This window comes from Ptychodera flava, chromosome 3 (genome assembly GCF_041260155.1).
Source record: "Ptychodera flava strain L36383 chromosome 3, AS_Pfla_20210202, whole genome shotgun sequence".
NCBI lineage: Eukaryota > Metazoa > Hemichordata > Enteropneusta > Ptychoderidae > Ptychodera > Ptychodera flava.
In genome coordinates this window covers 3,945,887-3,960,389 of record NC_091930.1, presented here as the reverse complement: position 1 = coordinate 3,960,389, position 14,503 = coordinate 3,945,887, and the positions used below count along the sequence as shown (strand labels likewise).

At 38.7% G+C, this 14,503-nt stretch overlaps 1 protein-coding gene across 4 annotated transcripts in view; it reads left to right on the top strand.

Annotated features, from left to right (window-relative positions):
- Positions 1-11,191, top strand: part of LOC139129447 (adhesion G protein-coupled receptor B1-like) — a 113,266-nt gene extending 102,075 nt beyond the window's left edge. For all 4 annotated transcript variants that reach the window (XM_070695078.1, XM_070695079.1, XM_070695082.1 and 1 more), the window contains 8 exons: positions 175-277; positions 2,117-2,334; positions 3,942-4,008; positions 4,494-4,585; positions 5,001-5,127; positions 7,195-7,236; positions 8,154-8,372; positions 8,793-11,191. In XM_070695078.1, coding sequence (XP_070551179.1) covers positions 175-277; positions 2,117-2,334; positions 3,942-4,008; positions 4,494-4,585; positions 5,001-5,127; positions 7,195-7,236; positions 8,154-8,372; positions 8,793-8,879 — 955 coding nt within the window. In that variant the 3' untranslated portion in view covers positions 8,880-11,191. The remainder of the gene's footprint in view (positions 1-174; positions 278-2,116; positions 2,335-3,941; positions 4,009-4,493; positions 4,586-5,000; positions 5,128-7,194; positions 7,237-8,153; positions 8,373-8,792) is intronic.
- The last annotated feature ends 3,312 nt before the right edge of the window (positions 11,192-14,503 follow it).

The following is a 14,503-nucleotide window of genomic DNA, read 5'->3' as shown; positions in this document are numbered from 1 at the left end:
TAAATTTTCCATTCAATGTAGAGTCTCTGTTCTTCTTTTATCTTTAATGTCACTAATTTCTCGCTGTTTCCTCTTGCTGTCTTTCGTTTGTACTCCTGTTTGTCTGTGTGTCTGTCTGTCGTACTGACTGTCTATTTTACTATTGTCTTTGATTGTCGTCCTTTCCGATTACAGAAGTTTGGAATCTGACTGGGCACTGGTTGTAAAATGTTTTCTATTGACCTACATAATCGGCCAAATCACGTTTCTGTCCGGGATAAACTCCACAGAAAATCAGGTAAGTTCCAAAGGCAGCAAAATTTACTATTTTTGTCCCCAGCGGACAAAATTGCTGCGATAAACAAAATGAACTAACATTCGAACTATGCAAGATCACCCTTCATTTATATCGCGTGACCTTGTCACATCCACCCCCATCCCTCCACAAAGTTATATTTAATGATGTTCACAACTGAATAATCACGATAATGTGAGAATTAACACGGTCTAGTTGCAAATTTTGGTTTGATAGCCCCAATTTTGTCGATTTGTCTACAAAACTAATATAACTCGAATCCGAATTCGAAGCTGACAGGCGATTCTGAAAAGAAATTCTCTAATCAGAAAATTGTACTGCACGGTACACATTCCGTGTAGTAGTCAGAACTATTATCTGAGCCACGTACTCACACGTAAACCCCACCACAGCACAAGGCTTGCTCCGTTGTTCGCAGAACACATTTCAAATTGTTTGAAGGCGGTAAAATATGACTTCTTTTGAGATTATTTTGGCTATTGAACGCGTGTCTTGGCGTACGTGTCATCATCATAGATTAACTCCGACGTAAAAATGCGCAGAGACATTTGGAATGCCGATTCTTTTATGTAAATGTTTTGTTTGATGCGCCGCGAAAAGTGCATCGCCCTTTACGGAAGACTAACAGCCTTGAAAATGACACTGTGCAGTCTATAATTTTCGCGCCTTAAACATTAAAAGTTGCGTATGGTGAAAGGGCGCCCACAGTTGAGTGGTTATCACCGTTCGTTTTACAACCGATTAAGCTGCGTGTCGTCTGCTAAATTTGAGACTTGAAAGCGCTGTCACCGTTTGGCATTTGCCTTTATCGCAGATGGATTTGGCGAAATGTCTCTCCCAGGGTGGAAAAGCTCGACAAGGACTTACAGTAAATAGATTCCCCGGGAATTGACGATCGATAAGTCTGTGAAATGTTACGCTAAATTAGCTGACACTGTTAACGCTCCTGAAAGCAAATCTGCGTGAACGCGAGGTCTCCCGCCAGTCTCCATCCGTCTCATTTCAGACCGGGGATATTTTCAAATGCCCCAATCGATCTACGGGTACCTCGCTAATTAGAACTGCTGTCACGGCGACGGAAATGTAGCCGTACACGTTAAATACGGGTGATTTCCCAGTCACTGGACTGTGTGGACAACATTCTTCCGATTTGCAAACATTCTGTCTGTCCAAAGTTATCATGTAATTACCTTCCAAACTCTCTCTTCGATTGTCAGTATTGGGCACCGGAGGGAATTTTTAAACGAATCTTTTCCTTTGCCACCTGTGAACGCGGAAAGCTTAGATTAGTTTTGCTGGACCTTAACTTTGACATAAAGACAAAAGTTAATGTCTGTTAGGTATATTTTCGCGATCAAATTCTCACTGCTGCTCGTGATCATAATTTATAGTACTCGCCGTAAGACTGTTAAATCTTTTAGTTCAAACTTTCAACAAGAAAACTTGTGACCATTGTCTTTCAAAATCAAAGTCAGCGGGATAGTTTCATATTTCAAATTTTAGAATTCGAGAAACGAAATGCGTAATAATTGAAATACAAATGGCCGTCATCCCTGTGTACGCTGTTTGGGAGAAACTTGATTTTTGAAGTCGATGTTTACAATAATAAGACGATGAAAATTCATTTATTCCAAGAGCCTTAAAAGAAGCCCTCACAAGTGGTCGACCAGCCAATTGCTGAAACATTGTTATTGTCCGAATATATGTCTCTGAGGCGATTCTTGCTTTAGGTTTCCACTCGGATTTATATGAACAGGTTTGGTTACAGCAAATGCGTAAACCAGGTCACAAGTTTTGATGCCGCCTCTCTTTTTGTTACAGATGATTTGCAGATTTGTGGGGATTCTCTTGCACTACCTATATTTATCTGTGTTTTTCTGGATGCTTGCACAAGCCGTCCTCTTGCAATTGAAGATCGTCCACGCCTCGGCTACGTCGGCCACCATCTCACACTACTGCCTTCTGGGATGGGTCACACCTCTCCTCGTCGTGGCCAGCGCCGCGGGACTGAAGCATGATCAGTACGGGCACGATAAATAGTGAGTATATATTGCAACGTCAGCACTGTTCGCGTTGTGCGATACGCCACTTCTTGTGACGTCTTACGCTAGTCAATGGCGTCTCCTGTCTGGTTCTTTTCGACTGAGCGCATGGCAGTCAATGTGGTGTATTCGCGAACCGTATACAGTTTCACATGCGCTGCCACTTACATAGAACACGATTGGAAATATTTTGGGATAATAAGATTTGTAGTAATATTGGTTTATTCAGTAAATTTAAGCTCATCTACTCTTCTGTTTTTGCAATTCACATATTTTTAAGGGTAATCTGTAATATTGTAACTTTCAGCTATAGGGTACCCAACACTTTTGATACATTTGCACAATAAATAGATTTCTACCATTTCAAAATGACAGATCCTATTGTTTCTTTGAAATTGTCATTATTGTTTTGTCCATTTCCCAAGTTTTGGTAATTTTAGAAAACAGAGGGTCATGTCCAAGGTGGCCCTGAAAAATAGAGGGTCATGTCCAAGGTGGCCTTGAAAAATAGAGGGTCATGTTCAAGGTGGCCTTGAAAAATAGAGGGTCATGTCAAGGTGGCCCTGAAAAATAGAGGGTTATGTGTCCAAGGTGGCCTTGAAAAATAGAGGGTCATGTTCAAGGTGGCCTTGAAAATATAAGGTAGTGTTGTCATGAACAATTTTTAGACATTTTCAACTTTTCAATTTCAAAATATCTTTTTAATACAAATATTTCACCAGCTACTTGAACTCCTTGTATGTTTTAAGTAAATAGAATAAAAAAAATACAATTTTAACTATTTTACTTTGCCTTATTGAGGTACTAACTTCAAAAGTATGAAATACCTTAGTTTCCTGAACATCTACCACACAATGAAAATGACAGTTTAGCAAAATAGGAGAGTTTACAATGTACTATCAGCAGTCAAACAAAGTAGTGGTTAAAACTTTTCAAAAAATCGCAATTTGACAACCGTGATATATCAAAAACAGGTAAAGGATCAAAATTTGTAAGATTCAAAACATTCTGCAGAATTATATGATAAGTACAGTTTGCAAAATTTTTGTTTATTTCACTGTATTTACATTTGCAAAAAAAGCAAATTTGACTAGATTTATTAAAAAGCAGTTAACTTAACTTTGTTGCCAAGTAGACTGCACAAATTAAGAAATTTACCTTAGTCTGTAGCAACAAATTATGGTCTGGTGCCTTATTTTTCAATAATTTTTGACAAACTTTTCAAAATCCTATAAACCCAAAATATTTCCAATCGTGTTACATAATTACTCCGAATCCTTTAACTTTTTCATCATGATTCAGATTAAACCCTTTTATTCCTTAAGCTGTTTGATAATCAATTGACAATTATATGTATACCATCTTGTATTGGCATTGCTGAAAGATGAGAGATCCACCCGAGACGCTCATGTTCCCATAATAATGCATGTACTACATATTGAGGTTATGATATCTGGGGCGGCAAAGATCCAACTTTCACCCAGATTGTCACGTTCTATAAACGTTCTATACGCTTTCATTCAGCCAATACGAATGAATTTTAACCAAAAGAATGAAACGACGAATAATTTAATTAATGAATTTACGCTTTTTGTATCCTTTAGCTGCTGGATTAGTATATGGAATAAAGTGATTTATGCCTTCATTGGACCGGCGGCGTTTGTCATTCTTGTGAGTACAAAGGTTCATTTTAAACCGTTCTTTTAATGGGCTGGACAACCATACTGGTATAAATTGACAGTGTAATTTGTATTTACTACAAACGCCAAGGAGATATGGTGTTTTCCCTGAGTTCAGTGATGAGAACAGCGAAGACATCTTTATCTCCTTTCATTTTTTCACATTTTTGCCGATGGTGATTCTTATGATAACCAACAAACATATCGCGTACTATACTATGTGGCATCTTTGTGGAATTTCGTGGTTATTGTGGTTAGATTTTCAGAGTGTCGTCCATCTTTAGTTCAGGGTAGATTAGTTTGAATTCTACTCTTGAAAGGCATTGGATACTTCAATGAGTAGATTGTGGGCATTATCTTTTTGCATCAATTGACAGTAATTTAGCGAAAATGGTCGCACGTGAACAAACGTTTTAAAAGACATAGGGCTGCATGGCAACCATGATATTCTATATTTTTCAAATGTCGTCCCTCCAGGTTACTTTTGTGGTGACGTACTCATCGGTCCATGGCTACTTCTCTATCAAGAAAACCGATCAGAAAGGAGCAGCAGAGATGGGGAAGCTAAAGTAAGCAAACTTACGGTAGAAAGTGTAAACTTCTACTAGGATTTGATGGGCATTACTGCGGAAACCAATCACAATTTTGCCATTTATACGTTCAGGGTTTTACAATCTACTTGAAATTGCAGAAAGTTTAGTTGACCTTTAAACAGTTATCGGCGACTCGCAGCTGGGCTAAGACGCAGCTGCCATGACGTCACTCATCCTCCCAGTAGGACTCACAGACACTGTATATCAATTGTAGTTTATGTTTTACGGCACTTAGTATGCGCCTCGAAAGTAAAGGGCTCAAACTTTCCTCGATGAAAATTTCGCCTTTCCAAGGATAAAAACAAGTGGTCACCGTGCAAAGTTCAGTACTAGAAACCAATTGCTTTCAGCGATTAATGATCGTTTTTGTTTGTTTTTGCATTTATTAAAGACATGCATTCCGAGCCCCAATGATAACACTGCCATTGCTGATGATCACGTGGACTCTGAAAGCGTTCGCCATCGAATTGAGAAGCGAGGCACTTTATGCAATTTTTGCTCTAACTTACATAATACAGGTAAGAACCATTATTTTTACATTTCATTTCCAATTTATCAAGACGAGCGAAGTTTTAAAACGGTATTCAAAGTGTAAACTACACAGCAGTACCAGAAAGATGTCTCATACAAGGTGCAATTACGCCATCTACCCCATAGGATACTTTGGTTGCAACAATTATAACACAGGGTCTTTGTGATATTAAAATATTTCAACAGAGCGACGTATCATTTGATAAGCACATTATAATGTTTGACCTTCATATAACTATCAAACCACTTTATAAAGCTTTGTCAAGCACGTTCAGACGGACGAGACTTTTCGTATAATTTACTTTTCTAGCTTGGACGAGAGGTTATCTTTATAACATTCTCAAATTTATGAACTTGTTTACGAACATTGCGAAAACGAACAATGTGGACTGCCTTAAGGAAAAAAGTAATTTGTTTTCATGTAAAACTATGTCAAACTTATTTTAGCCAACCTCTATACAGGGTTGGTACAACGATTTAATAAGGATGACAATATTACATAAAGTTGCCTTGTAAAAGAAGGGGTACCCCTCCCCCTCCCTCCCCTATCCGATCATGTCTCAAACACTTCTCCGACTTATAGTCCTTGACGGATTTTCGTTGCCTCAAATAATTTTTATTATAGTCTACTGGTTTGTCGTGTGTTTGGAATAGTTTCGGAGCTGTTGGGCGACTGAAGTTTTCTTCGTCTTGTTATAGTGACAATCCAACGTCCAATTTTCCCTTTATTAACATTGATATTTTAGCCATTGTGACTTTAAAATATCGGTTACTTTTGGATGATGTGCATCTCTCATACCCGATGCTACTGTGAAAAACGATTGCTATTCCTGATTATGAAAGAGAACGGTTTAATTTCCTTTCGGAAAGGTTTAAGTAAACGTAGAGATCAGTCATTTTCGGAAGTGCATACGACTGTAACTGACTATGATTCCAAATCAGCTGGCATGCACTTAATTTGCCAATATCTTACACACGATATGATTTATGCCACAAACATTGATCCTTAGCCTTTAGAAATACAACAACTAGTTTATCTTATTCTCAGCGAATATTTTTGATAAGTTTTACATCCCGCTGTTTTTCCCCCAGACAAACATTTCACACATGGGGCCCTTAATATTGTGTAGAAATCATATAATGTTAACTTCGAAAGAATTGTTAGCAATTATTTGAATACTCTTGTCTTGCAATTCTGTTAGTCTTTGGTACAAATATTTGCTTAATCGAAAACTTTGAAGTGATCTGCCTTTGTTGATCAGACAAATTATGGAAGCCTTCATAAATGTAGCCTTAACTCGTCCCCAAAATGAATGTGTTCGTCGAAGCGTGTTTGTCTGTATGTCTGACATACATTTTATTTGCACTGCGTGTTGTTCATTCATTTAAATCCCTCTAAATTTGCAATTTTCTCGAGTAAACTACAATAATTATCACTGTTGGGCAGCAACATGTTGACCCTCGTTTGTTGATGCAATCGAAATGTTTGCTCAAGTAATACGGCTAGTTTTCAATCGGGTTCGAACCCACAACATACGGCATCAGTCGCCTAGCGGAGAGGCCACAGAGAGAACCGCTCGGCTAAATCTCCACTCCCAAAAAAGAGTGGTTCAATAGCCGGCTAAGTTGTTACATTTTTCTGACTGAGACCGCTCCACACGTAGTAGAGTTCGTGACACATTCAAATCACAAACCAACGGCGTGCTGGTACGATCAAATGAACATTCGACAATCGTAAATTTAATCATATGTTAGTCCATTTACTTGAATTGGTTCAAAAAGCCAGGGAAAGGGAGTGTGACGTAGATATAATTAGATTTTATGCACTTTACATGCAATTTTCTTGAATTTGGCCTCGGATGTGGAGTAAATTAGATTGTACTTTATTGTACGTACGATCGGAATCCTTTTCTCCGGGCAAGTTGTTGATACGGCAACACAATTGGTTTCCTAAAGTGAAAACGAAATTCCCACTTCAATCGATACTATATCGTGACATGAATTCACTTTACGTGTGTATGTGAATCTCTGATGTCGTGTCTCTATGTTTACAGGGAATGGTTATTTTTGTTTTCTACGGAGTGCTAGATAATCAGGTAAGCAGGGAATGGATTTCAAAACAACTAGCTCCTGTGCACACTTCAGAAAGAGCTTTTCACAGTGAGAAAGGTTGAATGCGTCTCTGAGGACAAATATTCGCACTTTCAAACTTTTACAATGCTATTTTGTTTACCACTTGTAAGGGCTCATGTTGAAGCAGTGGGATAACTCATGTCTTCACCGGTTTATTTTTGTGAAAATCTGAAATCAATTTCCCCACAGAGTCAATACTGGAATGGCCGTTATATTTAGAAATTTAAATGTCGGTAACTATAGGGGAATTTGTTTATCTAGTATCAACTTTTGCGCGGTGACCCCTGAACTATTTTATTCGTGATTTTGAATATTCAAGATTTAAAGTTTTCTTGAAGGAAGTTATTGAAAAAAAGTTTAGGTCTTTCAATTTTGTCGCGCAAACCAGCTTAATGCACCTAGACAAAATCAACACGACGGTAAATAGGACGGGAAGAAAGTCACAAATCTACGATACGGTACAATAGCCACGCCCACTCATGCCGAATAGCGTGACAGCCGTGTCCGTGACAACTTGTGATAATTTTCAGTTATTATGTGTCAGTTTATTCAGATCGCCTTGTTTTTATCAGAGAGAGAGGGGGGAGAGAGAGTATGTGTGTGTTTGTGTTCAGGGAAGGCGTAATTACATCTTTGATTTGGGGAGCTAGGATTGAGCACACGTCTCCGTGGATTCGTCTCCGTGGATTTCAGTTATTTATATTGATGCAAGTTCCGTGTGTTTTTTCATATCCTCCGATAAGATGCGAATACATTATTTAGTGTGCTCTACCATGTTCATAAATTTCTCATTCTACAAAGTTCTACCTCGTGGGAGGAAACTTTACCCCGGTGCACAGCTTCGTTTTATTGATTTCTCTCCTTTTCCAATTCACAACAGGTGCAAACGCTATACCGTAGCAAGTTTGGCCACAACCACAAAGCCGTCCATGACTCGTCAGGTAGGGCGTGGAATGACAAAGTCGAGACCAACAAAACCAGCCCCAACAACTTCAGGGCTAGTTCCATGACCAGCTTCAGCAGCAGGGCCAGTGAGAGTTTCGCCACCAACAGAAATGACTCGACCGCGTCCCTGTCATCGTCAACTGCAAGACGTCTGGTGAGTGTAGACTGTAAATAAGTTGTTTATTATACTTCTGCCAGATCTGTAGAGTTTTTACGTGTCTGTATGTACGGACGTACAACTATAACTATGTAATTATGATTAGGTGTATGTTGTAAGAGTGTACGTGCGTACGTATGTCCGTCTGTCTGTATGTATGTATGTCTGCCTGTCTGTCTGTATGTCTGTCTGTCTGTCTGTATCTGTCTATCTATCTATCTATCTATCTATCTATCTATCTATCTATCTGCATGCCTAACTGTATATTTGTATGTATGTTGTATGTTGGTTTTTTATGTTTTGTTTTTTTATCTGTCGATTCATGAATTATGGTTATCTACATCCGGGTGGAACGTAGTTACCGAACGACTGTTAACAAAATAACAGTTATTAAAATGACATGCTGTATTTTTCCAGAATTTTCAGAAAAAGACGTTGGTTATACCCCTGAAGAGGCCAGTCCCGTCTCCAACGCCTTCGCAGACCCAAGGAACGTCGACGTGATAACGCAGTCGCCTCATGTAACGTTAAATCTTGAGGCCAACTTTGGACGACTCGCCTGTAGATGGACCATGTTGATGGCTGACAGTTTCTTTATGAAAAGTATGGGCGAATTGAATTCCGCCGAAAGACACTGACAGTATGATAATGGCCAGCGGGTCTTACATGTAATCGTGCAGCGTTTGTTGGAATTGACTGGAGTCATTTACAGAAGCTGGATTTGAAGTTGTCTATACATTCAAGTTCATTTCAAACGGATCTATATGGGGCATTCCTAAACAGGAAACACACCGAGGATTTCATTAGTAACCTACTCTATACCCCTTTTATAGAACCGTAGTGTTTACAGCAACTCTGGAAACAGGGAATTCTACGACGAATATTAAAGTTTATGTGTGGTATGTGATGCGTTGATGGAAATACAATTGCATCGGCAACAGGAATGTGAACGTCTCTTTAGCTTTGACAATGTTGTACAGTTCTTTAAAGTGCTAAGGTCGCCATGCATTGATATTGCCAATCGACACGTGTGCCAATACAGGAAGGATGTACGGTGGACCATGATGGCAGCTAGTCCTTCTGACGTTTTTTCACGTTAACAATTGAAAAAACCTGTCGAATTACGATTTCTGTGATATTATTTCACCGTGACAGAGAGCACTGTGTGTTCATGTGGGCGTACCAGTAAAGTCAGTGGGCCGAAGAAAGGCTCACGTGACTCGTCTGCTCATGCGCAGATAGGTTTACCAAAATGGCGTCGATCCAAGTCGAACATTCGGCAATTATTGGGATATCGATTGTTTTGAGAGATATTTTGTGTACTTTAGTCATTGACATTACCCACCAAGTGGAAGTTATTGACATTTTGGAATGGCATCATATAAGTTCAATGTTTGTGAGTTTGACTTCTGCAGTTTCAAAATTCGATTCCTCGTAAGTTTAAACTTCTAGAGTGCAGACGAGATCCAGTTATTCAATGAAATGGCTAAAAGGTACTGCAGCTATTGCGATATTCTGAAATAAAGGAATGAATGCGTTTAAATCTTCGTTTAAGTAGAACATCAGAATTCAAAGGAAGCACAAACATGAAAAATGCAGTTGCCGTTTCCTTGAAGCTTGAAGATTAGCCGTCCTGCCCACTTGGAGCGCCTATTCATTAGCATAGACCAACTGACCAATCGGCTGAAAGTAATCTCTTGTTCTCATCGGTGAAAACTGAGGCGATGTTTTCATCGGCTCAGAGGACAATGCCTCTTTTCTTATCGGCTGAATGTTACTAATTCGTTTCTCTCCTTATTTACAAACATTTTATAGGCATGTCGACTCTGTTGAAATACAAACTTGACGGCATAAGCGAGAAATGTCATTTATTTTTCTTAAGCAAATTTTGCATCACACAGCCTATTACACCAACTTCAGAGATAGATATATATATATTCACGAAATACGGGCATGGTCTCGATATGCACCCTCTCTTTCACACGTTTTGCTTCACTTCGTTTTACTTTATCAAACCTTGCGATATTTTGTATAAAAGGCAGCATAAAATTGCATGGCACACAATCTCAGACGGATTGCTGTACCATAACTGTAACAAGATTGATCGAATCATTGCATTGGACAATTCATATGTGAAATGTGAAAAGTGCGAACCTTTTATTTTTATATTTCTCTTATCATTTCTAAACTGAATGAAACCTTTATTTATTGCTTTACGTAGATGCTTATAAACTTTCTATCTTCCTAAAAAGCTCCCGACTTATACCAATCCCAGGAATAACAAGACTGCAAGATCTCTTCAACTATGTCCTGCCTTGAAAGCAATTTTAGAACTACAACTAAAAAAATTAAGTAAAAAGATGAGTTTCGTTATCTCCATCTAGTTATCTTCACTTCATTTTTAAAAAATATTTTCAGAAAAAAAACGAACGAAAATATAATATACAAGTCGATCGTGCAATCACGTGGTATCCTTATTTACAGCTTGTTTTTTTCATGACTCGTTTTTTAAAAGAAAGAGATCTGATAACACTCGTTTACATTTAATGAGGGTGATTTATTAACCCATTTTCAACTCTGACCTCAAGCTAGAGTAGGGATTGACAACGTTAAGCTTCGAGATCTACTCTTACTTGCCCTTTTCTCACGTAGTGGAACGTTAGGCTGAGAAGTTCAGATCACAACAAGTGAACGGAGAAGTCTTATCGGTTGTACGTCTCTGCGAAATGTATCACCCTTGACATTGAAAACATGCATTTTTATTTTCGATATCGTGTACTGCATAAATGCACAATAAAAGGCTGAATTCATTTACAGTCATGATTCTGTGATATCTTATTTGCACATATGTATTCGTCCAACCATCTATCCATGCATACATTTATGCAGAAAATACATAAAAAAGACACATACATAGAGACATGCTTGCATACACATATGTATACATACATACATACATACATACATACATACATACATACATACATACATACATACATACATACATACATACATACATACATACATACATAGCTTATAAAAGTGTTTCACTTTTTATTATTTTACTTAAACTAAAGTGAGTTCTTATGACACATAAAATAGCATCATTAATCTGCCAGTACCACCACCCTACTTCAGCTTTCGGTTCATCTGAAAAACACTGGCCCAATCTTTCTCCTGAAAATAACGTATGTGTTTAGGGGGCCCTCGCATGGCTTTGTAAAGCGAATGAACCCCTAGGATAATGTTGATTTTTGAAATCGATCAGTGTGTTGAGTGTTCTGCAGTCCTGTCCAGCTTTCTTGCCATCGTTCAATTGCACTGTTCTTAGGTTAGTAGGTGGAAGGGATTTGATATTTGACCAGAGACAGTCCGGGGCTTCCGTTTTACTGTCTGTGATTTGACGAACCACCAAGGTAGTTATCAGAGACCTGGAGATTGCTCAGTCATTTCATCAATAAAAGATTGGCTGTCTAGGGAAATTTAGCATCGCACGGTTGCTTTGTAGTGTCTTATGATATGTCCACTTTCAACAAGAAGCGCCACGCTTAACGCTATCTTTGAATCCTAAGTGAATATGCCAAACGCCTTCAAACTCTAATTTACAGTCGAACACGCAGCTACTGTACACAGTCTAAAGTATAAACATCACGATATAATCAGTCATATGCCGCCTCCCTTATCTCAGAAACACACTTTCATCATCACAGCTAAATTGAGAAAACCAGCAAAGCATCATCAGATTGATGTTGTATGTTGTGTAAATGCCAGGGTGCCTGAAATGAACTCTTCGCTCGATAAGGAAGTACGCGCCTCCAAATACTGGCTTACTTAAACTTTTGCCCAATCTTTTCTTCGGGAAACTAAAAAATCTCTTTAACAATCAAAAATGAAAATAAAAGGTCGCATTGCAAAGGCTGGTACAAAGGAAACAAAATCATTAAAGTTAAGCGACATTTAAAATCCTTGTGAGAACGCAATGGAAAAAATAAATATTTTTAATTTTCACAAACAAAAGCAGGGCGGTGACAATCTCATTTACTCGAACAGCTTCAAAATGAGCTATAGCAAGCAGTGGATTGGACAAGTTTTGTAACGAAAATTGAGTCTGAATTGCTGACGCTAGGACGCATCCTACCGTACGTACGTAACGAGAAATGTCAGAAGTTGAAAGCAGGGAGAGCAATAAAGAATTTAGTTGAACATCTGTTGACCGCGTAATGTTACAAATCAGGTAAACTTTCATTTTGGAAAAAAATCTCGCGGATGTGAAACTCCATCATTTTGATCTCATGCAGTACGCCGGCTCTCGGCTTGACAAGCTTTCAAGCGCCCTCAACGTTTTGGATGTATTCATACCCACAAAGGTAAGTAGCAATAGTGGGAGTTCTAGGGAAACGAACATGCACCGTTGACGTTTGGGCAGGGTAGAAATTGATTTGCCCGCTCAAACGATTTCATCAATAACACTTTGCACACACGACTACGGCAATGTGGAACTTCATGCAGTTGCACGGACTAATTTGATGTATTGATCGGATGAAACAAAAACCATAGCCAATGTTATTTGTTTTTTCGTACACAGAAACATATCATGTAGAGATAGTTTGATCACAATCAAAATTTTGGGCGGGAAAATGAAAACTGTTCGTAGCTGCTTTCCTGCTACAATTTTAAAACCTTCCAATAGTGCCAGGTTTCCCTTTCTCCACTGCCAACCAAACAAAAGCTCCCGCATACATGCTCCGTCTCTGCAAATACCCGAAGCCGGCGAATTGTCGTCTGCAAAATAGCGAAATGGCGAAATGACGAAATGGCGAAATCACGATTTTCGATTTTTTCCAAATAGCAAAATGAAGAAATAAAGAAACTACACACAGAGAAATTACCTGCCACCTAGAGTATGCTTTATAATCGTCTCCTACTCTTACTAGTACAACATTACCTGGAAAACGCCATGTTGAACATCTCTGAAATTTGCCTCTGAATCAGATTCAGTTTCGAGTAACTGAACAAACAGCTGGCATGTGGTTTTTTCCAAACTGACCAAAGTAATTTTCTGTCACATGAAAAGTATTTCGACCACAACAAGTTCATTACTGGCAGGTGTTTTGCAGTATAAAGAAAAGGCACTGATTAGCGATGATACATTTGTCGGTTTAGTTTATTTGTTTGGCCGCCGCTTTATCGCATACTTCTGCCAAACTACGTGTACGCGTGCACGCTTACGCAAAACATTTTTATCTTGGTACAAGAGATCTAAGGGACAAACCTTTCGATATTTGGAGGGGTTTGGTCAGAAACGGAAAAAAATTAAGAACAGAAAGTTTGGGGGAAAATATCTTCACACTACATTGCAAAATAAACAAAATATATAGAACACAATTGAGTAAAATAAATCTGCACGACTGAGAAAAATAATTTGCACATCTATTCTCATCCGAAAAAAAATTGAAATTTTCAGTTGTACAATTTTTTTTTCACAATCCGATTGTGACCACACCCCTCCCAAAATCTAATGGTCTGTCCCTAAGCCTCGAGGTATATGTGGTTTTGTGCTCTGTCAACTTCTGGGTTCGCGATCGCGCGATTTCGCCAAATTTATCGTACTTTCGGTGCTAAACTTCGATGTTGAGAATCAAAACATGTGCAGATTCACTGAATTTGACTTTGTTCAGATGAAACTCAGCAGATTTTCTTATCAATTTCCAACCTGCACGGCATACACATGGGTTTTGGAATCCACCGTGCAGATTGCAGTGTGCACCCGGGTATTTCGGCTTAACATCGATTATACAGCATACTTTAGGTGGCAGGTAATTTCTCTATTTGTAGTATCTTTATTTCTCCATTTTGCAATTTGAAAAAAAATCGTGATTTTGTCATTTCGCCATTTCGCTATTTCGCAGAGTACAATTAGCCCCCGAAGCCTACTCCCACCCGCTCGCTTTATCTACAGATTGTACTGTACTGAGGGCAAGTAGAATGAAACTTCCCGCCGAAAGTCGATAAAATTTTGCCAGCCCGCCCCGGTATCCGCTTAGAAAAGATGTAAAATCAGTCGTTGAGAAATTACTTCCAATTTGTTTTTCACAATCGCCTATACTGCTTTGGCTTTCCCTTGAAAC